At 46.8% G+C, this 26,163-nt stretch overlaps 1 protein-coding gene across 3 annotated transcripts; it reads right to left on the bottom strand.

Moving 5' to 3' along the window:
- Positions 1 to 943: 943 nt before the first annotated feature.
- TROAP (trophinin associated protein) lies at positions 944 to 24,996 on the bottom strand. Of its 3 annotated transcripts, none has more exons than XM_083352754.1 (15): positions 24,915 to 24,996; positions 23,782 to 23,983; positions 21,576 to 21,738; positions 20,235 to 20,392; positions 18,523 to 18,638; positions 17,364 to 17,407; positions 15,968 to 16,119; positions 15,273 to 15,366; positions 15,046 to 15,170; positions 13,663 to 13,722; positions 9,714 to 9,788; positions 7,036 to 7,134; positions 5,701 to 6,016; positions 4,460 to 4,632; positions 944 to 2,616 (listed from the first exon to the last, which is right to left on the bottom strand). In XM_083352754.1, exons 2-15 carry the CDS (start codon positions 23,953 to 23,955, stop codon positions 2,545 to 2,547), a joined length of 1,821 nt encoding a protein of 606 aa, XP_083208880.1. In that variant the 5' UTR covers positions 23,956 to 23,983; positions 24,915 to 24,996; the 3' UTR covers positions 944 to 2,544. The 3 variants fall into 3 exon arrangements, with proteins under 3 accessions (XP_083208880.1, XP_083208881.1, XP_083208882.1); XM_083352755.1 differs by having other exon boundaries at positions 17,364 to 17,404; XM_083352756.1 differs by having other exon boundaries at positions 21,597 to 21,738.
- Between the last annotated feature and the right edge of the window lie 1,167 nt (positions 24,997 to 26,163).

Raw genomic sequence — 26,163 nt, 5'->3', positions numbered from 1 at the left:
ATTCTGGCCGTTCCCACAGTGTCCAGCCTCCTTTCATAGAAAGCGTAGGGAATGGCCTTGAAGGCCAGGAGTAACAGCTGCTACCAAGTTTAACAACCAAAAAAACCTCTGCTTGAGCCCATTTCCAAGAAACTAATTTGAGTAAACATCTCCGACGGCCCCTCCCTAATTCACACAGAGCTAAAGTGAGAGAAGGGGGAAACACACTCAGATTTGTAAGATTCTGTTACTATCGCTGTTGCAATAAAAGTAGTTTTTGACCTATAATGGCACCAGTGTCTTAACCTGGTCAACCTTATAGAGCTGGCATCGCTAGGAGCATCCTGGAGGAAGAGGTTTATCTGGATTTTTTTCAGACATGCTTCACGCTTACTCATGTCAGATTTCTCAGCAGCCTTTTATATCAGAGGTCCCCAACCTTTTGGGCACCAGGGACCGGTTCTGTGGAGAGAGGGTTTTTTTCACCGACTGGAGGGGGTGTGGTTTTGCATGCTGCCTGCATCCCACAGATGGGGCTTCGCTTGTTTGCACGGATCAGTTTTTTGGCACGCTGCAGACCGGTGCCAGTCCACGGACCGGGGGTTGGGGACCCCTGTTTTATATCATTTATCACAGTATCTCCCTGGACCGTTTGTAGGAATTGGGAACTGGAGACACAGTGCCTCCACACTTCCTTTAAGAGGATAGCTCCAATCGGTGGAAGAAAGCAGTGATGTCAGCGCAAGACCTGGTGTACCTCCCTATGGGTCTTTTCTTTACAGAGCTGTTATGTACCATTTGTACTTAATATTTATTATTATTATTATTTATTGAACTTATATACCGCCCTTCTCCCGTAGGACCGAGCGCGGTTCACAAGGCAATTAAAACATTACAATACAAAAAGTTAATAACAATTAAAATAGATTAAATTATCCTTCCGATTAAAAATCTAAAACCTCTATAACTCTGATTAAAAACCCAATTACAATAAGTTAAAAATTAAAAATTAAAAGTTCTCAGTCCTGGCCGGAAAGCTCAAAGAGCCAAGTCCCGGCAGAACAAACAAAAATCAGGGGCAGTCCTGAGCTCTACGTTAACTGGTTCCAAAGGGCAGGTGCACCCACAGAGAAGGCCTTCCCCCTGGGTGTTGCTCGCCGGCAATCCTTTGCCGGCAACACCCTGAGAAGGCCCTCCCTGTGGGAGCACACAGGACGAAGGGAACTTGATGCCGGCAACAGATATTCCCTCAGATATCCTGGACCCAAGCCATTTAGGGCTTTATAGGTCATCACCAGCACCTTGAATCTCACCCGGAGGACAACCAGAAGCCAATGCAGCTCGCGGAGCAGAGGTGTTACATGGGAGTATCGGGAAGCCCCCATCACAACTCGCGCGGCTGCATTCTGCACCAGCTGAAGCCTCCGAGTGGTCCTCAAGGCCAGCCCCATGTAGAGGGCGTTGCAGTAGTCTAACCGGGAGGTCACGAGCGCATGAGTGACTGTGCGCAAGACATCTCAGTCCAGATAGGGCCGCAACTGGCACACCAGGCGAACCTGGGCAAAAGCCCCCCTGGTCACGGCTCCTATATGATCTTCAAGACTGAGCCGCAAGTCCAGGAGGACACCCAAGCTACTGAAGCTACAGTAGCTACAGTACCTGAAGCTACTGGGAGAAGTCAGCTACCTGGCCAGACTACAATACCGTATCATCACTATCCGAGCCACATAAATGCCTGTTTTGTTGAGCACTTGGAGCTTGGATGGGACAAACGGATGAATGATGAAGCAGCCATTTGTTGAATGGGGTTTCTTGACTTGGCTCCCATGAGGGATCAGATCCATGAGCTGAGGATCCTCAGCTAGGACTGGCAGGGCAGGTGGAAACCATTGCCCAGCTTTGGCTGGTGGATGACAGCAGCCCGACTCTGAGAAGGATTTGGCAACAACAAAATTTTGCCCTTGTCACTATGCAATTGGTCTGCAGGTGGTCCTCACTTACCAACTGTTTCACTCAGCGACTGTTCAAAAGTACGACAGTGCTGAAAAAAAATAACTTTACAACCAATGAAGAAGAAAAAATGGAGGTAGAAAGATTGGCTATCGGCCCTTTATTTTTTCTACGTATTTCAGTACAAGTAATAGTATTAGTCCACAAAATGTGTAAACCAAATTTCTTACTCCCTTCATACAGCAGTTACCTGTGATCAGGCTCTCTCCCCCTTACAAACACAGCATGAGGCATGTGAATAAAAAGCACCTGTAATAAAATCTGGCAAGGCTATTTCACAGGAAGGCAAACTTGGAACAAATTCCGTGCTTTCTTCTCATTCCATTTTTTTGTGGGGGTGGGGAAAAAAAACAGGGCAACTCTTTTACGGTTAGTTTATTTTTTAAAAAAAACCTGTTTATATACCATTTACATTAAAAAAAAAACCTGTTTATATAGTATTAGTGTATCCTTGACAGAACGGCTTTTGCAGCTGTTTCTCCTCCCTTTTCACAACTGCCCAAGCACTTCCGCCTCCCTCAACCAACCCCAAAACAGTGGCACGGCTCCTTTTTTTCAGAAGAGTGGAGTCCTTTCTTCCTCTGAAGGTGGGGAAAGAGGTGCCGAGGCAGAGATGGGTGTAAAGTGCTAAATGAAAAGAGAGAGAGAGAGAGAGCAAAAGTATTAACAAAGATATATGTTCATTGGCCATTATCAAGCTTCTAACGACGTCTGATCAAGAACATCTCCTGAAGTGGGATAACAACTGCTACATCTCTAAGAACTTAGTTTATTCCTTAGCCCAGGGGTGTCAAACTTGCAATGTCACGTGACGTGTCACAACTGTTTTTCCATTGCCGGCAATGGGGTGGGTGCGGTTTTGGCATGACGCATCCGGCCCGTGGGCCGGCAGTTTGACACCCCTTGCTTAGCCTCAGGGGAAAAGCAGATAACTTCTTGAAAGTGCTACATTACCAAAAATTACATACAAGTGGTAATTGCTATGGCATACAAAAGTGTTTCTAAAAATTGTAAAAGGAAAAATCCACAAGTGTGTCTCATGAAAAAAAAAACTGTTAGAAAATTCAACCCACCATTATTATTTTTACTCAAAGGGGCGAACATAGCCAACCTATCTCGTTCTCATATTTTTTCCCACAACCACCACCTTGTGAAGAGTGACAGGCCCAAGATTCCCCCAGCCAGCTTTCATGCCTAAGGCAAGAGTTGAACTCATGGTCCCTTGCTTTCTAGCCTGGTGCCCTGACCACTAGGCCAAACTGGCTCTCTTGGTTGCCCTCTGTCCAAAAAACCCCCAAACTAATTCTGAATAAATAAAGACACGGCACCAAATCAGCTACAGATTTCAGACACTTAAAACACAACTTACGTGAATAGCCAACTCAATGCCTTGGTAAGCTTCAAATAAAGGGGATACAGACAAGAAAAAGATGGACAATCTTGACCAAAAGCAAGCTGAACAACAATGCCAGTGGCCACCATTTCAGTCAGGCAAACACAAGCAATTAAAATGTCAGCAGTTTAATAGCGATCCGGTCTAAACAGAAAAGAGCAAGCATATACCCTTTTGTCTGAAGAATGAGCCTGTCTTCAAATAAAGGTTAATATGAAGTTATTGGTTGCCACAGAAAACATTTCAGAACATGCCTTCCGCCATCCATGCCAAGGATGTTCTGGTATGCACTTGCTCTGCCCTCTGCACACACCTGTACGCTTTGGAGCCCCTAATTCTGCAAAACAGGCATACTTTTGGCATCTCACTTTTTTTCTCAGAAATAGATCCTTTTCACACTAAAAAAAACCCTATTATTGTATTTTATTAAATTTATATGGCACAATTGACTCTGGATAGCTTACAATCCTCATAAAAAAGGAAAGGTACAAAACAACAAAAACCAATATTAAATAGGCAGAGATTAAACAAGTTTTTTTTTTAAAAATACCACAGGGTGCAGTAGGGATCTTCTTCCCAATCCAATGATTCCCTCAAACATGGAGCATTCCCATTAGGCAGAGCCAGGTTTTGAGGCTCTCACAATAGGGCAAGAAGTGTGTGTGTTGGGGGGGGGGGGAAATCTCATCTCATGGGTAAAATACCTCATGTTAAGCAGCACAATCAATCCAAAATTGTGGGAACAGGCATAAAATGTTCAGCCCTCTGTATATGCATCCCACTGCAAACCCTCTAAATTTGAGCACTGGAGGGCAAACAGACTCACACATTGCAAACCACACAGAGAGAGAACATTTTGTCATAACGGAAAAATGGCAGCATAGCCCATAATTCACAATTGCACCAAGGGGAGAGATCGGCATCCCTTGAGCTACAGCCTACTTTAAAAAAAGGCCCCAACACGGAGTCTTCTGTCAAACCAAATATTTCGGGTGAACATCAGTAGCTGCTTTTGGCTCATGTAACCTTGGCTTGCCACCCGCCCAGCGCACATCGACAAAGCTAACTCCATCTTACCATGGTATCGTGAGCGTTCAGCATTTTTGCCACCGGCTCTTGGCACCGATGTGCTGAGGGCTGAGTCAGGGAGGCAAGGCGAGAAGTGTAGAAGGCACATTCGTCATTGAGGCAGGCTTCGTGGAAGCGAAGGGGGGCGGTGCGGAGGTGATCCAACCGTTGTTTTGCAAGACCTGCAGGGGCAAACAGGAGGAGGCATGGACCCAGGCTGACTAGAGACAGGTTTTTTGGCCCTTCCTAACCCTTTTATGCTCCTGGTAAATTGCAGGTTGCTGGATCACTGTTCTTCAGGCTACTTTCTGGTCTGTCATTTCTCTCATGGGGATCCATTTAAAAGCCACCCCACCCCCACCAGCACCCCCCGCCAGATTAGATTTGTAAGACACTTTCCCAATACATCCTTCCCGGTTCTCATAAGGAACAAAATATCCCTTGCCAGGAATCCATTTCAGAAAAAAAACATCCCATTTTCAAGCATTCCTGTTGTCCTTGCATACACAACTACAGTTGCTCACTTCCAGAAGTTTCTCCTCTTTTCCTGGGCCAGGTCTTTTGAGAAAATCACCTTCTGTGCCCTCAATTCCTTTCGTAACGCTTCAGAGTCCCTTGCAGTGACTTCAAGGATCTTTCTGGCCTTGTCATTTGTTCCCACAGGGAGCCGTGGAGACAGGCGACCTGTCAGAAGGCCTAAGGGCTCTAAGGGAGCCAAATGTATGCCACAGAAGGCAGCCTGCGCTTCCTGTCAAGACTGCGCAGCCGGCACTGCTTCGGTACTCTCAGCTGGTTTCTCCAGTCACCAGTGGAAAGGGGGTGCTTGGTTGGCAGTCTGTAATCTTTAGTTTAAACTTTGTTTTTAACCTGTGGACCTGGCTCTAATCGTCTCTGGCCGACCCCACTTGTTCTGAAAGTAGACCTTGAGATGTAAACTGAAGACCTATGGCCCATCTGCAGGGGTTTCGCTGTCCATGGACCGTGGTCAAGTCAGGACATTTCTTAAATAGCAAGTCTCAGACATTGAAAAGTGCTATGAGCAGCTCTAGAGCAGAGGTCTCCAAACTTGGCAACATGAAGACTTGTGGACTTCAACTCCCAGAATTCCTCAACTAGCCATTTTGGAGACCCCCTTGCTCTAGGGCTTCTTGTTGTGGCGGATGAAAGTCTGGAGCCACCATCTCACTTCCTTAAAAGTGCCTGAACACTAGTACAGAGCCCTTTTTTTCAAGCTGTCTCTCCTGCCTCACCTGTACTCGTTGCACTGGATGAGGGGCAGCTGACTTCCTGCAGGGAGGGGCTGGGGCAGACGTGCAGCTGGCTGGAAGTGGTGTGGGTGGAGGTAGGCGCAGAGGTAACAGTCCCAGTTAAGTCTGGAGCCTCTTCAGGCAAGCTTGGCTTAGGATCCTGGGCAGGCGTAGGAGATAGTTCGGGCTTGGAAGCCTGCAGGGTTGGTGAGCCATGAACTCTCAAGCACTTGTGCAATTTCTTTAGTGAAAGGGCCTCCTCATAATCAATGTGACCGTCCATCTCCTGCTGCAAGAGCTGGGCAAGGTACTCAATACGCTGGAGGGAGAAGAGCGCAAAGAATTGTGAGGAAAAAGTTGAATTATATGGGGGGGAAAATTAGTAAAAAATTTACCAAAAAAAAAAAAAAGAAGAATTGTGAGGAAAAAGGTAGCCCCAGCCAGAATCCACAGGAGACATCGGCTCACCTAGCAAGCAACATGGCTCTACCTCATCCTCACTGGACTCGCCTTCTCTGTCTCAGAGGCGGACGAGCTGCAGTTCTCTACAGAGGACCTCCAGAACATGATACTATGCAATATAGCAGCCCCAACCACCCTCTGCCATTCCTGCCATCGCAACTGCCCATTGCTTTCAGAGAGTTGACTCCTGGTGACTCAGCAGGTGAGCCCATGGAGCCTTCACGGAAACAGCACAGAAGTGTTCGTTTATGTCTTCTCCTGGGAAATTTGTTCAACTTCCATATCTGCCCTACAGCCCTGTAGGCATTAGGCAGGTGTTGACAAGGTCCATCCCTGCCTAGATTTTTAAGATCGGCCAAGGCTGGTGAGGCTGCCATTGCTTGCTTCCCATCTCCTTAATAACCACCTTCTTCTACAAGCTACAACAGGGGGTCTTCAAACCTGGCCCTTTTATGACTAGTGGACTTCAACTCCCAGAACTCCTCAGCCAGGCACGCTGGCTGAGGAATTCTGGGAGTTGAAGTCCACAAGTCATAAAAGGGCCAGGTTTGAAGACCCCCTGTTGTAGCTTGTAGAAGAAGGCACGCTGGCTGAGGAATTCTGGGAGTTGAAGTCTACAAGTCATAAAAGGGCCATGTTTGAAGAACCCTGAGCTACAACATAACCACTGAGCATCAATTTTGGGAGCCATTCTGTGGGCCTGGGGTCCAAGCCTTTGGAGAAAGGCCACAGGCTTACAGCCTCCAGTAGCCACTCCTGTAATCTCAGACTTTACTTGCAATCGCCACACAGCACGCTCCCCATTTAAGACTCCTTCCTACAAAAAAAAAAACAACCACCAATTTGACTCCCACTCTTTAAGACTCCCTTGCCTACCTGAAGCTTTTCCATTTCTTTGGTAATCGCAGGAACAGTTGGCACTTTCTTCACCGATGCTGCCATTTCCTCATCAAAAAGACGCACGGCTATTTTCGCCTGTGTGTGTGGATAGGGAAATGTCACATCACTTCCTCTGAAACACATCCCCACCAAAAGGCTGTCAAGAACAGGCAGAAACATGAAGATTTTTCTGTCTGGTCCATTTTTGGCTGGGCAATGATTTCCCAGCCCCAGCAAGCATCCTAGCGTGGCTGCTACACTTTTGCCAGGCCTGCCAAAAGAACCGGTTCTGTTTGTATTATTTCTGGTTTTACAAAAAAATGCAGTTTTTAGGAACACAATCTTTTTTTAAGCCAGGAAGGTCTTCAAAATAAATTATTGTAGAGCAAACTTAGCTTATAAAAATGTGCATTACCGAGCAAATTTACAGGCTAAAATTCTACATTTAACAAGTTTAGTTTCCTAGGAGAAATTCAGAAATCATGTTTACCAAGAATTTCATAACTTGCAACACCAGTAAAGTGGAAAGAACAAACAACAGGTGGTGAACCACAAAACACAAACAATGCTGTACTGGCCTCCTACCATATCTGACAGCTCTACAGTAATCACATGATTATTTCTAAGTAAAATGAACTAACTAACCCTAATCAAGAGTTATCTGGTCGGGCTTTCAGCAAAACATAAATGAACATCTATGTATCTAGTATCTGTGACATATTTTATAATAATAAAGCTGTGCAGGTAGTCCTCGACGTATGACAATTAAGCCCACAATATCTGTTTTTAAGTCAGCTTTGCCCCATTTTATGACTTTTCTTGCCACAGTTGTTAAATGAATCACTGCAGTTGATAAGCTAATAATACGGCTGTTAAGTGAATCGGACTTCATTGACTTTGTCAGAAGGGCGCAAAAGGTGATCACATGACCTTGGGCACGGGTCGGCAACCCGTGGATCCGGAGCCACATGCGGCTCTTTCAGCCGTCTCCTGCGGCTCCCAGTCCTCCGCCATGTGCAGTCCAAAAAAAAAAAAAGTGGGACTAAAAAAGTTCAACCAATCAATTCAAACTTCTCATGGAAAAGAAAAAACTTGCAAAGTTTGAATTGATTGGTTGAAGTTCTTTGGTTTCTGGGACTGCCCACAAACCTCTTCTTCTTTCAACTGCACATGGCGGCAGCGGAGGAAGAGATGGGAGGACTGCTGGAAAGGTAAGTAGTGGGTTGGTCGGATGGGGCGTGTGGGTATGGTGGTGGTGTTTCTGAGCAGCATATGGAGTCTTGGGTGCTGCCAGATCCCCTCCTTCTTTTCCCCCTTTCTCTCTCTCTCTCTCTCTCTCTCTCTCTCTCTCTCTCTGTGTCGGGCCCGCGGGGAACGGCTGATAGGGAGGCGGCAGTCCGGCATTTTCCCCCTCTCGTTTGTGTGTGTCTGTGTTGGACCCATGGGAAACGGCTGGTAGGGAGGCTGGTAGGGAGGCGGCAGTCTGGCATTTTCCCCCCTCTCATTTGTGTGTGTGTGTGTGTGTGTGTCAGACCCGTGGGGAATGGCTGGTAGGGAGGCAGCAGTCTGGCATTTTTCCCCCTCTCATTTGTGTGTGTGTGTGCCGGACCCGCGGGGAACGGCTGGTAGAGGCAGCGGCAGTCTGGTGTTTGTGTCTCTGTGTGTCGAGCCCATGGGCCCGACACACACACAGGAGGGGGGGAAACGCCAGACGGCCACCTCTACCAGCTGTTCCCTGTGGGTCTGACACACACACACAGGAGGGAGTTAAATGCTGGACCACCGCCTCCCTAACAGACCTCTCCTGCACGCGGAGAAATGCCCATTCCCTCTGCTGAGCCGTCCCAGTTGCTTGCGTTGCAGAAGGCAATCATTTGGAACGAAGACACGAGATTCGGCGTTTCTCCACGCCCGCTGATCAGCGCGCGCGGAGAAATGCCCATTCCCTCTGCTGAGCTGTCCCAGTTGCTTGCGTTGCAGAAGGCAAGTATTTGGGATGAAGACTCGAGATTCAGCGTTTCTCAGCCCACGCTGATCTTGCCCTCCTTACAGTCTCCGTCTCTCGAGTCTTCGTCCCAAATGCAGAAAGCAAGCTGAAACAAAGAGAGGGAGACTGTAAGGAGCGTGAGATCAGTGCGGGCTGAGAAACGCCGATCTCAGAGGGGGCAGGGCGGCTGCGTGTCTCCCCTTAGGCTCCCCTGTTCTGTCAAGCCTCTTGTTTTGCGCATGCGCGCGTATGCACGCCCTTCTTTGCGGCTCCCAGTTTTTTCTTTCGTGAGGGAACCGGTTCCGAGTGGCTCTTTCACTGTTTCAGGTTGCCGACCCCCGACCTTGGGACACAGCAGCAGTCATAAATATGAACCAGTTGCCAAGCCTCTGAATTTTGATCACGTGACCGTGGGGATGTGCCGCAAAGGTCGTAACTGTGAAAAACGGTCGTAAGTCACATTTTTCAATGCCGCTGTAACTTTGAACGGTCACTAAACAAACTGTTGTAAGTCGAGGACTACCTGTACTTGTGGCAGATACAAATAAGAAAAACTGCTGAACTCTTCAATGAACTTTGGGCCATCTGGTAGAAGGATTGGATGCCCTGAGACCTGAGAAACCCAAGACCTCATTATAGGCATATTTTCCACTTGTGCAACACCATTATTTGCCATAGGTACACTTACCCAGGGCACAGGTGCATCTTCTTCCTTGGAACCAACAGCTCCCATCGGCCCAGTGACTCTGTCTAAAACTTTGACCTGAAGAGAACAAATTCAAGGACAGAAATGAATGGCTCATTACAACCAGTTCTTAGTAAGAAATGACAACTTACTAAAATTTCTTTAAAACCAAAATTTTGAAAGCATATTCATAGTCAGAATGCTTACATTTGCCAAAAGGTGAAGCGCCCAAATAGAAAATAGATGCAAAGCGGTTTTATTAACTCTGAACCAAGCAACAGTAATGAGAATCAAATTTTGGAAGCAATTATTTGATGTGGAAAATATAGAGAGGCAGATAATTATTGATTTGATAAAGCTTGTGTTTTTTTTAAAACTTGTGAGACAACCAGAGTCACTGGAAATAGTCTGGCATACAAATTTAAATGATAAATAAAGTAATAAAAATGCTACTTCCAAAAGAACAAAAAACTAATTCTTCTTACAGAAACATGTGCCAGCTGATACAATATTTATTTATTTATTTATTTGTTTGTTTTTATAAACCGCCCTTCTCCCGAGGGACTCGGGGCGGTGTACAGAGTAAGGTAGGTATACAGATTGAACAATAGTGAAAAACAATAGTAAAAACAACTGAGACCCCAAGAGCTATCAGGCCAGGCCAGACTGCTGGAACAGGTAAGTTTTTAAATCGCACCGGAAGGCGCGGAGGTCGGGGGCCATCCGGATTTCGGTTGGCAAGCAGTTCCAGAGGGCTGGCGCACCCACTGAGAATGCCCTCCCTCTGGGGGCCACCAGCCGACATTCCTTGAGCGGTGGCACCCTGAGGAGGCCCTCTCTATGGGAGCGCACAGGACGGAGGGGTGTTGACGTTGGCAGAAGGTGCTCCCGTAGGTAGTCCGGACCCAGGCCATGTAGGGCTTTGTATGTCATTGTTAGCACCTTGAATTTCACTTGGAAGGCAACCGGAAGCCAGTGCAGCTCACAGAGGAGAGGTGTGATATGGGAGTATCGGGAGGCCCCCAAAAGTGTCCGTGCAGCTGCACTTTGCACCAGTTGAAGCTTCCGAGTGGATCTCAAGGGCAGCCCCATGTAGAGAGCGTTACAGTAGTCTAGGCGAGAGGTCACAAGTGCATGGGTGACTGTACGTAAGGCATCCAGGTGCAGATAAGGTCGTAGTTGGCGCACCAGTCGAACCCGGGAGAAGGCCCCCTTAGTCACAGCTCCTATGTGATCTTCCAGGGATAGCTGTGAGTCTAGGAGGACACCCAGGTTGCGGGCCTTATCAACAGGGGGTAATAACTCATCCCCGATGTTAAGGGGTGGAATGATCTGAGTATCCTGGCTTGCCGGTACGTACAGCCATTCAGTCTTGTCCGGGTTGAGTTGAAGCCTGTTCCTCCCCATCCATTCCCGGACCGCTTTCAGGCAGCGGGACATCACGTCGAGGGCATCACTGATGCTGTTTGGAGTTGAGATGAAAAGCTGGGTGTCATCAGCATACTGATGGTACCCTACTCCAAAGCTACGAATGATCTCACCCAGCGGTTTCATGTAGATGTTGAACAGGAGAGGCGAGAAGACCGACCCCTGAGGGACTCCGCAAACGGGGGGCCTCGGGGTCGACCTCTGTCCCCCTGCCAGCACCGACTGCGAGCGACCCTGGAGAAAGGAGGAGAACCACCGCAGAACCGTGCCTCCCACTCCCAGTCCCCTGAGGCGCCGCAGCAAGATACCATGGTCGATGGTATCGAAAGCCGCCGAAAGGTCTAATAAGACTAGGACAGAGGAATGGCCCCTGTCCCGGGCTCTCCAGAGATCATTCATCAGAGCGACCAATGCCGTCTCCGTGCTGTAGCCCGGCCTGAAGCCCGATTGGCACGGGTCTAGATAAACTGCTTCATCCAGGACCTGAGGAAGTTGATGCGCCACCACGCTCTCAACAACCTTCGCAAGGAAGCGAAGATTGGAGACTGGACAAAAGTTATTCAATGAGGTTGGGTCCAAGGTGGGCTTCTTGAGGAGAGGTCTCACCACCGCCTCCTTCAAGGCGGTGGGGAAGTGACCCTCACTCAGAGAAGCAGAGATGACCGCCAGAAACCAGCCTCGTGTCCCCTCTCGAGCTGCATAAGCCAGCCAGGAAGGGCACGGGTCCAGTAAGCATGTGGAGGAGCTCAACCTCCTCATAATCCTGTCCACTTCCTTCGGAGTCACAGGATCAAATTCCTCCCAGATGACGTCGACAAGACTGTCCATGTCCTGTTCCTCCAACTCTGCCCAGTTGGAGTCCAGGCCGGTTCGAATCCGAGCGATTTTATCAAGCAGATATTGACCGAATTCCTCGGCTCGACCCTGCAAGGGTTCCTCCCTCACCTCTTGGTTCAGTAGGGAGCGAGTCACTCTGAACAAGGCAGCCGGGCGATTATCTGCAGACGCGATGAGGGTGGAAAAGTAGTTGGATTTTGCCACCCTTATCGCTGCGAGATAAGACCTGGTGAGGATTCTTAGTCGCAATCGGTCGGATTCGGATCGACTGGATCTCCAATGGCTCTCTAGGCCCCGTCTCCGATGCTTCATCTCCCGGAGCTCCGCGGTGAACCATGGGGCTCGCTGGGATCTGCGCCGGGTCAGGGGCCGCAGGGGTACAACTCAGTCCAGAGCCTCCGTGGCTGCCCTTTCCCAGGCTTCCACTAAGGCATCCGCCGAGCTGTGAGCAGGGAGTGCATGTGGGTCCCCAAGCGCTGCCTGGAACCTATCAGGGTTCATTAGGCGCCTAGGGCGGTACCATCTGGTTGGCACCGTGCACCCACGGCGGGGGGTGGCAAAGGGGAAGTCTAGCCGTAGGAGGTGATGATCGGTCCATGACAGGGGCGTAACGGTCGTGGCGCCCCCACCGATATCATCACGCCACCGTCCAGACAAGAACACCAAGTCGGGGGTGTGGCCTCCCTCATGAGTCAGTCCAGAAATTATTTGCGACAGGTCCATGGCCGCCATGGAAGCCATGAACTCCCGAGCTAGTTCGGACGATCCTCTCAGGGACGGTAGGTTAAAGTCGCCCAAGACCATGAGTTTTGGGAATTCAACCACCAACCCTGAGAGGACATCGAGTAGCTTGGGCAGGGCTGCCGCTGCACGATTAGGTGGTAGGTACGCCAGCAGCAGGCCCAACTGCGCCCCCGGGCCGTATCTCAGAAGGAGAGACTCACACCCGACTATCTGAGGGACGGTGGTCTCTCGCGGGCTAAGGGACTCCCTGATGATTACTGCCATTCCTCCGCCCCTCCCGTGGGCCCGAGGCTGGTGCAGCACCTGGAAACCTGGCGGGCAGAGGTCAACCAGAGGGACACCACCCTTTGGGCCCAGCCAGGTTTCCGTGATGCAAGCCAGGTCCGCGTGCTCGCTCTCCACTAGGTCACGAACAAGGTGACAATATACTACCACAAGATCAAGCACACCAACACATGAGCATCCATCCATAGGTATGTGCCAGGGTACCAATGACATACGCATCTGACACACACATCAGAAAAGTGATGTAGCTTATATGCTTGTATCAAATATTATGACGCAAGTTGGTAATTGTAAAATTTATATGGTGAGGTCATGATGCACCTTCATTTTGATTCTGTGGCATGTAATGGACGCCCCAATTCAGAAAAAAATGCTAAATTGTGTTTTGTGAGGTCAAGATTAATCTAAGGTTTGCCTCCTCTCTAATGTATGGAATAGAGCAAGGGTGTCAAACTGGCGGCCACGGGCTTGATGCATCACGTGCAGGCCACACCCACCCCGGCTCCGCAAAGGCAAAAAAATGCCACGATACATCATGCGACACAATCAAGTTTGGCACCTGTGGAACAGAGGAAGCTGGACCAGCTTTGTAAGAAGCAGAATTAGACAGTTGCCTAGTTTTCCACTGCACTGCCTTTTTAAAGTGATGGGTACTCACCCTTTTGTTCGTCATACAGGAAGTAAGAGGTGTACGGTGGCGTATCCAGGGTGTGCGACGCTGATCCAAGACAAGAGAAAAGTATTCAGAGACGGATTGAATGGAATCACAGAGAACTGCAAGACAATACTCCAAAAGGGGCAGATCTAACAAATGATAACAGCACGTTGAGCATGCATCCAATTATGGCACTGCAGAAATGCTGCTAGTCAGAGGAAACAGTTCTGAGCCAGACAGACCTTCTTACTGTAGGATAGCTTACTATGTTTAAGTCTCTGCTGCCTTTCCCTTTAGAGAGGATAGCTTCAACAGTAAAAGATTTGGCATATCACTTTCCAGTGATTTACAGGTAATCTTTGACCTAAAAATCACAATCTGGACTGGAATTTCTGTTGCAAGTCGAGTCAGATCTAATTTTATGACATTTCCATGAGAACTGTGAAGCTACTCGTGTGGTTGTAAACCAAATCCATCAATCGTTAAGCAAACCCAGCTTCTCCAATGGGCACTTTTTGCCAGAAATTGGCAAAAAAAAAAGGTTGCAAATCATGATCTAACAACCACAGGACACCGCAACCAATCGTAAATGCGAATCTGTTGCCAAGCAATCACATGATCGTGGGAGTGGTGCAAGAGTCATAAAGACAAGTACAGGTTGTAAGTCACTTTTCCCAAGTTCATTGTAACTTGGAACCATCATTAATCTGGACGGTCATAAATTGGGTATGAGCTGTACACAGCTGATTGAAAATATTATAGACTTTCCCGTGAAGAAACTGAAATACTTGGGCCTGTCACTAAAAGCAGCGGTGCTAGCTTAATATCACCAAGCAAGTGACCTAACTAGAACATCACCATCCGCCATCTGCTGATGCCTGCACACCTTTTAAAGGCAAGTGTAAATGAAGGAGAACCCAAAGATAATTCTACAGATAAGCCTATACAGAATGGGGCGATGCATACCTGGGATGTGAACTACAAATCCCAGCAGTCTCACTCAGCATAGTAAGTAATAAGGGATGGTTGGACTTACAGTTCAGCAAACTCTAATGGGCCACAAGTTCCCGCCCACGATAGAGAAACAGGCAAACATATTCAAGAGAAAAAGGCTTTATGGATTAAAAGCCATCGATGTTGAATTGTAGCTGAACTAACAACAACAAAAACAGCAAACATTCTTTCAGCTTTCATAAAATATGGGCCGGGTGTGGAGATGCACATCTTACATGTGAACCAAAGTAATAAAGGGATATCTTTGTCTCCAAGATCCCAACAGTGCTAAATATATCTGGATTTATCAAGCATCGAGATATTATCAAGAACTGGCTAGATTTTTAGGGATACAGTTCAGATATTCTCAAGTGTATTGCCTCAAATACAAACCAAGGATTGAGAGCTGGCAATAGGAACTCTTCTGGCTAGTCCATAAGGTGAACATTCAGCTTTGGAACAGCTCTTAAGCGATGGGTTAGTTTGCTGAGCTCCAGAAGCTTCCCCCTTCTCTAGACCTGCAAAACAGGCAAAGAGAGAAGTTAGAAATCAGAGAGAGAGACGCAGTCATGAAAAGCTCCAAAATTGAAATGAAGTCCCAACTCCTCTGTAAATGGTACCTTTAGGGCCTGGAGTAGTACGGCAGAGCACACGGCCATACTTCCCTGCCGACATAACACTCATGCGGGGCTGGAACGGAGAGGCACCTTCCCCCTAAGGACAGGAAACAAACTCAGTGCCCAACGGTCACCGCAGTCTGAAGCCCCTCCTCATAGGTTGAAACCTACTTAGCAACCTATCAACAATGACAGGTATTCCTTGATTTACAACCCTAACTGAGCCCAAAATTTCCATCGTTAAGCGAGACATTTGTTAAGTGAGCTTTGCCCCATTTTACAAATTTTCTTGCCACGGCTGTTAAGTGAATCGCTGCAGTTGTTAGCAACGCGGCTGTAAAGTGAATCTGGCTTCCCCATTGACTTTTGCTTCTCAGATGACCTCAAAAAAAGGTCATCGCGTGACCCCCAAGGACTCTGCAATCATCATACGTATCAGTTGTCAAGCGTCTGAATTTTGATCACGTGACCACGGCGAGACTGCGACGGTCGTAAAGTGGAGAAAAATGGTCATTAGCCGCTAGTCCCTTTTTTCTGTGCCACTGTTAACTTTGAATAGTCACTAAATGAACTGTTGTAAGTCGAGGACTACCTGCAGACAACAGGATTAGGAGAAGGTGAAGGTGTACAAATGCAAGACAGGTGATCTGCCGCATCTAGGATTACCAAGGGAAGCCAAGAAATCTGATGTTGCTCACCTGCATGTTGTCACACATTACTGACGGTTTCTGAGCATCCTTCAACGGGACCCGCCGAGCCAGGCTCATTTTGCCCGTGGCTCCAAGGGCAGAGTGGCTCAAGCCTACGTTCAAAAGGATGCTTGCTTTCGCTGCTGGGTCTGGTGTGAACTCTGCAGGGACAAAAGATAAAGGGTGCCCTCAAATCAGCTTGAGCTGAACTACAGATATTCCTTGCATCGTGACCTAATTTGTACCACTTGCTAAGCAAAGTGGTCATTAAGCAAAACAGTATGTGGCTCCACTTTTTTTTAGTGACAGCATTCCTGGCAGCCCCCACTGTGGCTGTTAGGCAAGGACCTCAGGCTTCTCTTATCCCCTGCAGAGACGGGCAGGGAAATAGGCAGAGGGTTGCTGAATGACTGGACGTAAACCTGAGGACTACCTGCAGTCCTATTTTATACCAGTTTTCCCTAAACGGGTACCATGGGAATCAAGGCCCCGCTGGAGGGAAATTAAGGGAGCTAAAATCCAATGCCTTTGAGTGGTACCGGGTTGGGAAAAGCTGGTCTCCATCAAGAAGAAGCAAATCTTGCCTGAAATAAAGGGAGTCCTCGACTTATGAAACATTGTTAAGTGAGTTTTGCCCCATTTTTACAATCTTTCTTGCCACAGGTGTTAAGTGAAACACTGAAGTTTTTAATTTAGTAACACGGCTGTTAACTGAATCTGACTTCTTCACTGATCGTGTCAGAAAGTCACAAAAGGTAATCACATGACTCTGGGATACTGCAACTGCCATAATTATGAGGTGATTATGAGGCAATTGTCTGAATTTCGATCACACAAGCATGGGATGCTGCAAGGTCATAAGCGTGAAAAACTCACTAAATGAATTACTGTAAGTCAAGGACTACCTTTATCTAATTCTGAAGAATGTAATTCCATATGAATGCTTTGTGCGCTGAGCAGGACAGATTTTTTTTTAATATGGTGACAAAATGGGCCATAAAACAAGTGTCAGATGAAGGCAAGAACTGGGTCAAACCCACTGTTGACAAAAGATAAATGAACTATACTGTTTGATCTACACTGATTGATTTGCGCTATCTCACTGGTATTGGTAGACATAGAAGGCAAATCTAGCTGTACTCCAAAACAAAAAAAAAAGAGAAGAGAATCTTGCCCATGGATCTAGATCAGGGGTCCCCAACCTTTGGGGCACCAGGGACCAGTTACATGGTGAGAGGTTTTTCCGGGGTGGACCGGAGGGGGCGTGTTTTTATGTGCTGCCTGCATTCCGCAGATGGGGCTTTGCTTATTTGTGTGGACCGGTTGCTGGCATGTCGTGGCCCGGTACTAGTCCATGGGTTAGGGACCCCTGCTCTAGATCATAGAGAAGAAAGCAGTCACTCACCTTTCCCAGAGGTTCCTGTGATTTCCTTCCTCCCAACTGAGCTGCTGTTTAAGAGCAAAAGCAAGAGAGTTACAAGCATCGGAGCTACTGTGGATTTACATGGCAATTCATAATGCGAAGAACGAGGAGGCAGAGGTAGGAATCTAAAAACCCATTTTTCCCCTTTACTGAAAAGGTGGAAATGCCTTCCTCCTCTCCGAGGAGCAAAAAAACCTGATTTAAAAACCTGGAGTGAAAAAATTATGTAATTCAGAATAAATTATTTCATAAGTAAAGGTAAAGGTTCCCCCACATGTGTGCTAGTCGTTTCCAACTCTAGGGGCCGGTGTTCATCTCCGTTTCAAAGCCAAAGAGCCAGCGCTTGTCCGAGGACGTCTCCGTGGACATGTGGCCGGCATGACTAGATGCCAAAGGCGCACGGAGCGCTGTTACCTTCCCACCGCAGTGGTCCCTATTTTTCTACTTGCATTTTTACGTGCTTTCAAACTGCTAGGTTGGCAGAAGCTGGGACGAGCTTCTGCCAACCTAGCGGCACTCTGTTACATGGCACTCGGGATTTGACCCGCCAAACTGCCAACCTCCTGATCGACAAGCTCAGCGTCCTAACCCACTGAACCACCGCGTCCCTATAATTATTCCATACTCAAGGTTAAATTAAGCCAGGCTGCACCCAGCGTGGTAACTCAGTCACCAAGAAACCATCTAGGTATTCCTCGACTTGCAATCACAGTGGGGACCAAAATTTCAGATGTACGTTGGGATAGTCGTTAAGCCAAGGCACTCAAATGACCAGTCCTGATTTTACAAATCATTTTTATAGCAACAGTTAAGCGGATGAGACGGCTGAAAGTCTGAATCCATTCTCCTGACATCACCACCACTCAAAAATGTGAGCCGGTTGCCAAGTGCCCAAAATGCGGTCATGTGACTGGTTGAGGAGTACACAGCATGTCATTTTTAGGATAGCCAGAAGTACTTTACGAGCTGTAAAGTACAATGGCTAAGGCCACGGTAACTGCGAATGGATAACGAACGGACAAAACTCGAGGACTATCTGTAGCAAGTAGAACTACCGAGATTATTATAAATCATAATCCACCTACCCAAACTCCAACAAATTGCAAGGGAACAGCTTCCAATGCAATTGGGTCTTTCTCACCTTTGCGTTGACAGATTGCCCCCAGCAACATTGTTCGGATGTTTTGCCTCCAGACTGGATGTTGAATTGTCCCCTTTCACGGTCTTTGTGGGTTGGCTGGCCTTTGCCATCTCCACCTGACACAAATAACAAATGCTAGAGCCACACGGCAACACCTCCTCAGCGCTACTCCGTTAGGTGGTAGGAAACCCAACATGGACAAGAAAATGAGCAAGTAGATCAAGACCACGCACTGCAGATAGACAGAACTAGGGAAAAGAAACCTAGATATAAACATGGCAGTTCCCATAATAATGTCCAGAACACATACATGGTGGATTTGTGTGTGCCCACACAGGGTTTGTCTACGCAAACACATACAAAGTATGTATATAGGAATGTGTGCAGGTGCATACACATATAGGTAGTCCTTGCTTAATGACTATTTGTTTCATGATCTTTTGAAGTTATGACAGCTCTGTGAAAAAGTGACTCACAAGTAGTCCTCGTATTTATGATCAATGCAGCTTCCCCATTGTTATATGATTGTGATCTGGGCATTTGGCAGTTGGCTTGCAGAAAGAAGAGTAACTAAGATGATTAAAGGCCTGGGGACTAAAACATATGAAGAACGGTTGTGGGATTTGGGTTTGGCTAGTCTAGAGAAAAGAAGGACTAGGAGAGACACGACAGCAGTATTTCAGTATTTGAGAGGCTGCCACAAAGAAGAGGGGGGGTGTCAACTTATTCTCCAAAGCACCAGAGGGCAGGACAAGAAACAATAGTTGGAAACTAGTCAAGGAAAGAAGCAACCTGGAATTAAGGAGAAACTATGAGGTTACTTGCCAGGCAACAGGGTAAACATTCTGACTAGCAATAGCTCGCTGCAGAGACTTGGTGACCTCTGTTCTCTTTGCTGGAAACAAGGTCTGGCTTGTGTGTGATTCCTTGTGTAGGAATTTAATTCTAGAACTTCAGACCCTTAAAATGGCCGACAACCTTGACCCAGCTCTTCAGTCTTGGACCAACTTTGACCAGCTCTTCTGTATGCTCCTCTTTGAAAACCCTGGAGGTGTGGGTTTGTGTGTGTTACTGTGTTAATTCTAGAGTTACACATGCATAACTGGGTTCACACACTACGCTTTATTAAAATAAAATTTGTTTGGCTTTAGCATTACATGTTATGAAAACCAAGCTGATGGTTTATCAATGATCGTAACAATGTATGAACCCAGTTAGGAATTCTTGCATATGTACACCATTCCCAACTGACATTATGCTGGAACTAGAACTTTTGTAAACATCCCACGCAATAAACCCAAATGGGGGGGAAAAAGGATAGTTAAGGTAATATATCTTCAGAGGCTTGTCCCAAAAGTGCTTCTTCAAAAGGCAACTGGACGTTTGTTTTTTCCTTGAAGATGTTTCGCTTCTCATCCAAGAAGCTTCTTCAGTTCTGAAGACTTCTGAAGTCAGAACTGAAGAAGCTTCTTGGATGAGAAGTGAAATGTCTTCAACGAAAAACAAAGCCTAGTTGCCGTTTGAAAAAGCACCTTGGGAACAACCATGACTTGGATGACTGAGAATCACCAAGGACATCTCCAGATGATGATGTTCATAAAGAAGTAAGAGGTGCCTGGCTGGATATCTGCACTGCTCCATTTTAACCCAGTAGACCAGAACACAGAAGACAAATGAGCCCAGCAGAATTCTTGCCCGTGATGGAGACTTACCCCAATGCTGGTTAACCGTGCTCTCTTCCCCGTCAGAGGAACTCGCTGGGCTAGGCTGGGCTTGTGAGCTGCACTCACCGTCTGGTGAGTCAGCCCTGTGTTGGATAGTATGCTGGCAAGAGCTTCTAGGTCAGGCACAAACTCGGCTGTGTTCACTTCTGCAAGGAAAATTGGGATTTGCATTAGCCATAAAGTTAAGGTATTGTGTTTTAGGGCCCGGGGGAGCCTCTAATAATTTATACCAGATACCAAGAAAAGAGTCCCTGGAAGTCTGCACCATTTTTCCCAAGCCGGACTTAAATGCAGAGTTCGAAAGAACTAATTTTTTAAAAAAATATTTCATCTCCAATTGAAAACAGGCTCCATGTGAACCACATATAGCCTACCATAAGAGCTACATAATCCAAGTGTGCTCTGTCACAACGGAAGGGGGTCAAATCAAATCATATCAAATCAAACCAGTTAAAGAGCAGCATAAAGCAGAAAAGGAGATAATTTATCCATGCAAACAAAAACTAATTTCAAGACCAATCTGGATAATTTAAAGCAGTTGACACACAGCAGCTGTGGATTCATCCATAACAACAAGCCATATGTAAAGTTACCATTATCACTTAGTGTTAATTACAAATCAGTGCTCATTAAAAAAAAATCCTAGTACTGCATTATAGGCTGTTGATTCAGACTATTACCACCTGTCATTGTTATGATTAACCACAATTCCAGGCAACCCAACAAGCCATGGATTACCAAGCCCAAGGACAAAGATCCTAAGACCTGGCTCTTCTTGAAATATTCAGGTATGGTTTGGCACTGCAGGAGGACATCTGTGACTCACAAAACTTTGCTGAGGATATAACTGCCAGGCATCAGCAACGTTGCCTGTATCAGTGGGAGTCGAAATTTAACAATACCATCCCCTAAGTTAAAGTTACTAATCCATCACATCCAAAGTCAGCTGCCTACAATGCCTAAACAGCCAACCAGAATTCTATCAAGTGACAGCTCATTCAATCAAGTTATAATGGGGTACAAAAATGGATCCATTTCAATAAATAAATAAATAGACTTGTTTGCCACTCATCTCGCCTAGGTGGCTTACAAACATTAAAAGCCAATACAACATTGCAGCAATAAATAATAATGGTAATATTTTACAATTAAAATGATGGGGAGGGAGGGAGCAGGATGCACATGAGGGTGAGGTGGAATCTCGTCTTAATCCATTAGCCACCTCCAGCATGATGCGCTTCCATTGCGGCTCACGACAACTGGCAGAGCCAGATCTTCATGCCATTACAGGAGGTCAGGAGGATGGGTGTGGAACAATCATCTTTATACCTTTGCCATGAGACACATCACCTTCATTCCTACAACCAGAGGTGGTTAACTGCATCTCTGATAAGGCTTCTCTGGTAGAGGTCTTGGAGGCCAACCCAACTGCCAGTTCCAGAACTGGATTGGAATGAGACATCTCGCAAGTCCTCCCTTTGAAAGAACATGGCTGCAAAGAAAACAGGAGGATTAAACTCAGGCTACGACTGTCTTCCTATAAAAACGTGCCCTAGTAGTAATCCTAGTTAGAGAAGAGCAAAATCAGGTTCCCCGCTCCTCTATTGGTGGCTCTTCTACTCTGACATTATTCTTCAGTGAACAACTGGGGCCTGAAACAGAACCCCAAAGGACAGTGTCCCATGGACCATTTATTTATTTTACTATCTTTATAGCCCACCCCATTCACAGCAGACTCTAGTTCATCTATGACTATAGAGTAAATGTGTCTGTGTGTACACGGAGATGAAATTATTTTGTATAAATTACTCAGCTGGAAAAAAAATATCCAAAACCATTAGCAATGTACAGCAACACTAACGATGTACGAGGCAGCATTATTTTGCTTAACACAGTCACACCAGTCTAAATGTTGTACAGAAACAGCACCACGATGTTGAAAGAAAAGCACTCTGCATGAAGGCCATTGAGCAAGCCATCAAGGCCGGCCGTTTGCTTCATAGAAATATCACTGGTACATGCTTCCCTTCGGGGAGCCACAAGCTCAGTTGAAGCAAGGCACCCCTTCATAGCTTCACATCAGTTCTGACAGACAGGGAGAGAGATGGTGGGGAACTGGGCCAGGCTATTCATAAGGAAGGTTGAGCTGTTGTTTGAAACCAGTTGAGCCAGGGCCCAGCATTCAAACCAGTAGATAACGATGGTATAGGATTGACTGCTTTATGTAATCTCTCTTGGGGTTCCCTGAATTTCTAAGAAGCTCCGGGGAATGAAATGACAAGGCACACCTAGAGAACCACTGAAGAAAAATGAAGTAAAAACCAAGGGTAAGAGCCCATATTAAAGCTCCATGCCAACTGACTGGGCCCCCATTCTGTCCCATTTACTCGGATGTTTCACCCAGTAACTCCTGAAGAAAGTAACAGGATTCTCCAGACTGTTAACTCATCTACCTGGCATTTAGGTCAATGCCTCTCCTGATAGACAAGGGTGTCTGGAAGGTGGTGTGGAATCAGGTTCATGAGATAGTGAATGAACCTTTGAGTGAGATGGTAATTACACTGCTACCTCCTCAAGAAGCCATCTCTGTCCCAATGATAGATGTGTGTCCAAACCTGTTTCTAGAGAAGGCTATTGAGAAGGCAGATTGCAACTTCCAGGTGCAATTCAAGGTATTCATTTTGGTCTATAAACACCTTCAAGGCACACAGCCTAGCTGAGGAATTGCCTTTCTCCAACTCCTTCTGCCCCCATTTTAAAATCAGTTCCATCATGTGCCCTGTCTGTTGTTGAACCTGCTCAACAGAATAGCATGCCCCTGAAAGTTTGAGCCCCAACCCTGCTGTCTTGAAGACCTGGCTTTTTATCCAGACCCTGGATTAAAATGATATGTGTTTTCTGGAAGAACTGCGTATGAGTTGAGTGGTCCTTAGTTCTCTCTGAGTTTGCTACTTTTCTTGCAGACATTTATAGATAAACTATGCAAAAGAGACAACCAACAAGGAAACAAAAAGACCAATACACCTCCCCACCAACAATCAGCACCCAGATGAGTATAGATTAACTCCAAAATTTATCAGAACAACAATCAAGTAAACAATACCCTAGTCAAGGAACTGCCAAACAAGCCCAACATTATAAACACCACAAACCACCTCTAAGACCCCCACCCCCCACCAACACTGACAGGGCAAGCCACTAGATTATAAAGTGAGAACAAAGCCGACTCCTTACTCCGGGAGCACTGATCATGTTACCTAATTTGGGGTACAAAATGTCTGCAAGAAAACCACTGAGGATCCTTCATTTCAGCCCTGAGCTACAAATATTCTCCTTTATTGTGGATTAGTTTCTGGGTTATCACTTTGTAAAATTATGTCAGTTTATAATATGTACAATTCCCAGAATTGTTTTGAACAGGGCAGCCTCGTAGAATAAAATTCATAAAGAAACATACAGCCAAGTACCAAAACAAACATAAGGAGAAACTCAAAGCCACACAGGCTTAAGTCAAAAATGACCCCATCATGTTCACCTGTGGCTGGGATTGTCTCCACTCTGGAGGGTGTCTGCTTTTGGAAAGCACCGGGATCTTACTGCTACTCGAAGTGCCTGCAGCCCGCAAAGTGTTTTCCTTCCAACCTGGTTTGTCAAGGGTCTTCGGAAAGGGCAAAGGTACTTGCTGGTTTTCCTTTCCTACTGGAGCCATTTAGGATCCCGTCTGCCCGGGTTTGCACCTACATCAAAAGCAAGCAAGCACTGTAGCAATTACCAGGGTGGAATACAATGTGACTTGTCCAATATGCTTTTTCCCCACAATTGTGGTTTCTCATTTATTCTACATTTGTGTTTACATCCGCTGTCATTAGCACTTAATTGTCAATTACACTTTCCCCCCCAATTCCAGCACTTTTACCCCAGTCCACATAACAGACTAAATTAAAAGAACCTGATTCGCTTAGAGCTTGACGCTGTTACAGTAACCGATATTTCAGAGGTAATACAGGGAACTGGGTTAACTCACATCTTTATTGTCATTTTTTTACTGTGGGCACAATGGCGCACATCAAAAATGAAATTTAGTTGCCCACTCACGAGACACATACATGACACACACCTAAAACATACTACATACAACATATATATAGACCCACACCCCTACATATACATAATAAAATATTAAATACTGTCCAACTTGAATATATAACGGAAGGAGGAAGCCTGAGAGTTCACAAGGTTAATGCTGTATGGAATGGAACTATGGTTGAATCTGGATGTTCTGCTACGTATGTAACGCTTTGTGGGAATAACCCACAAACCCGACGTGGCGTTTATCATGAAAAGGCATAATATCCTCGTTACTCCGACAGATAAATCCGCCCCCTCGCCCCACTCTCGCCAACACCGAGTGACCGAAGTTCAGCTGACCCGTTTGCAGCTAAAAGGTGTCAGCGTAACGTTTGAAAACGGCGTAACGTTCTCCCTAGCGACCGTCGTTGGTAGCTCCCGTTCATAAGACAGCCCGCCTTCTGCTCTGCACCGTTTCCCGAGAGAGAGAGAGAGAGAGAGAGAGAGAGAGAGGCCTTCTCAGGTAAGCTCTGCTTATGGTTCGTCATCACCCCGGTCAGTTTCGGCCGGACCGATCGGCCCTCGCCCCCTGTTGCTCACCTGCTCCGGACCATCCCCTCCGCTTAGCAAGGCAAGCGAGGCGCAGTTCATAAAGAAGCAGGCGGCGCCGATTGGCCCTTCCCAGCGATCACGTGACCTGCCAGGAGGCGAGGCTAGAATGCTGAGGGGAGTTTTGGAGCCGGCAAGGACCGGAAGAGGACAAAGGGAGGGCGTTCGGCGTGCCTTGATTGGCTAGAATTACGCCCCGAGGAAAGGGGTGGGGCGATCCTCAGTACTGGAGCTGAGAGAGGATTGAGGTTCTCTAGCCCGGCTTGCTGAGAGTGGGGCTTGTTCGTTGGTGACGTTTTTACTTGCTTTCCTTTCAAGGAAGTCTCGACTGCCGGCTGCTATCTGGACAAGACCCTGCAGTTTTCTTGGCGAGATTTCAGAAGTGGTTTGCCGTTGTCTGCTCCTTTCTGGAGCTGAGAGAGAGAGAGACACTAGCCCAGGGGTAGGCAACCTTGGCTCTTTTATGACTCGTGGACTTCAATTCCCAGAATTCCTTAGCTAGCATGGCTGGTTCAGGAATTCTGGGAGTTGAAGTCCACGAGTCATAAAAGAACCAAGGTTGCCTACCCCTGCTCTAGCCCAAGGTCGGCCAGCTAGCTTTGGGCCTAAGGCAGGACTACAACTTCTGGTCTCCCTGTTTATAGGCTGGTGCCTTAGCCACCATACGAGGTTAGCTGGGGGGAGGGGTTGGGGGGGGTGATATGAAACCAAGCAAATAGCAGCTCAGTGACTTGTGTGAACCTAACCAGTTTTGATGTAAAAACCCCAAAGTCAGAAGGATTGTTCATGGTCTATTTCTACTGAAATCAAGATCAAGCAAGTTTTTGCCCTTCTGCTCCAATGGTGGCTTCTGTCCTTCCTGAGCTTGTCTTAGAACATTTGCCTTACATGTTTGATAGGCATACCTTCCCAAACTCCCCATCTGATCCTGTTCTTGGAGCAGATTGTGCTCAGCCAGTGCCAGGCTCTTGAATCCGGAAGCAAGAGCTATTGAGTCTTGCCCCACCCCACCCCAGATAAGTGAAAAAACAGTGAATAAATAGTCCCAACACTTGGTGAATTCTGCTTCACAATGATAGGAACAGTGAACATCATAGGCTGCTACAAGCCAGTTATCAGTGTGGTAACTTTTTGAACATCTGCTTAAAACCCAAAAGGTCAGAAGGCATTTCTCTAAACCCTCATTAACTGATCCTTGGTTTAGCTTCTTTGGTCTGCTTTTTCTTTTTTTCCCCCTACC

This window comes from Vipera ursinii, assembly GCF_947247035.1.
Source record: "Vipera ursinii genome assembly, chromosome: 2".
Classification (NCBI taxonomy): domain Eukaryota; kingdom Metazoa; phylum Chordata; class Lepidosauria; order Squamata; family Viperidae; genus Vipera; species Vipera ursinii.
The sequence above is the reverse complement of the archived record's forward strand: the minus strand, read 5'-3'. Positions and strand labels throughout refer to the sequence as shown.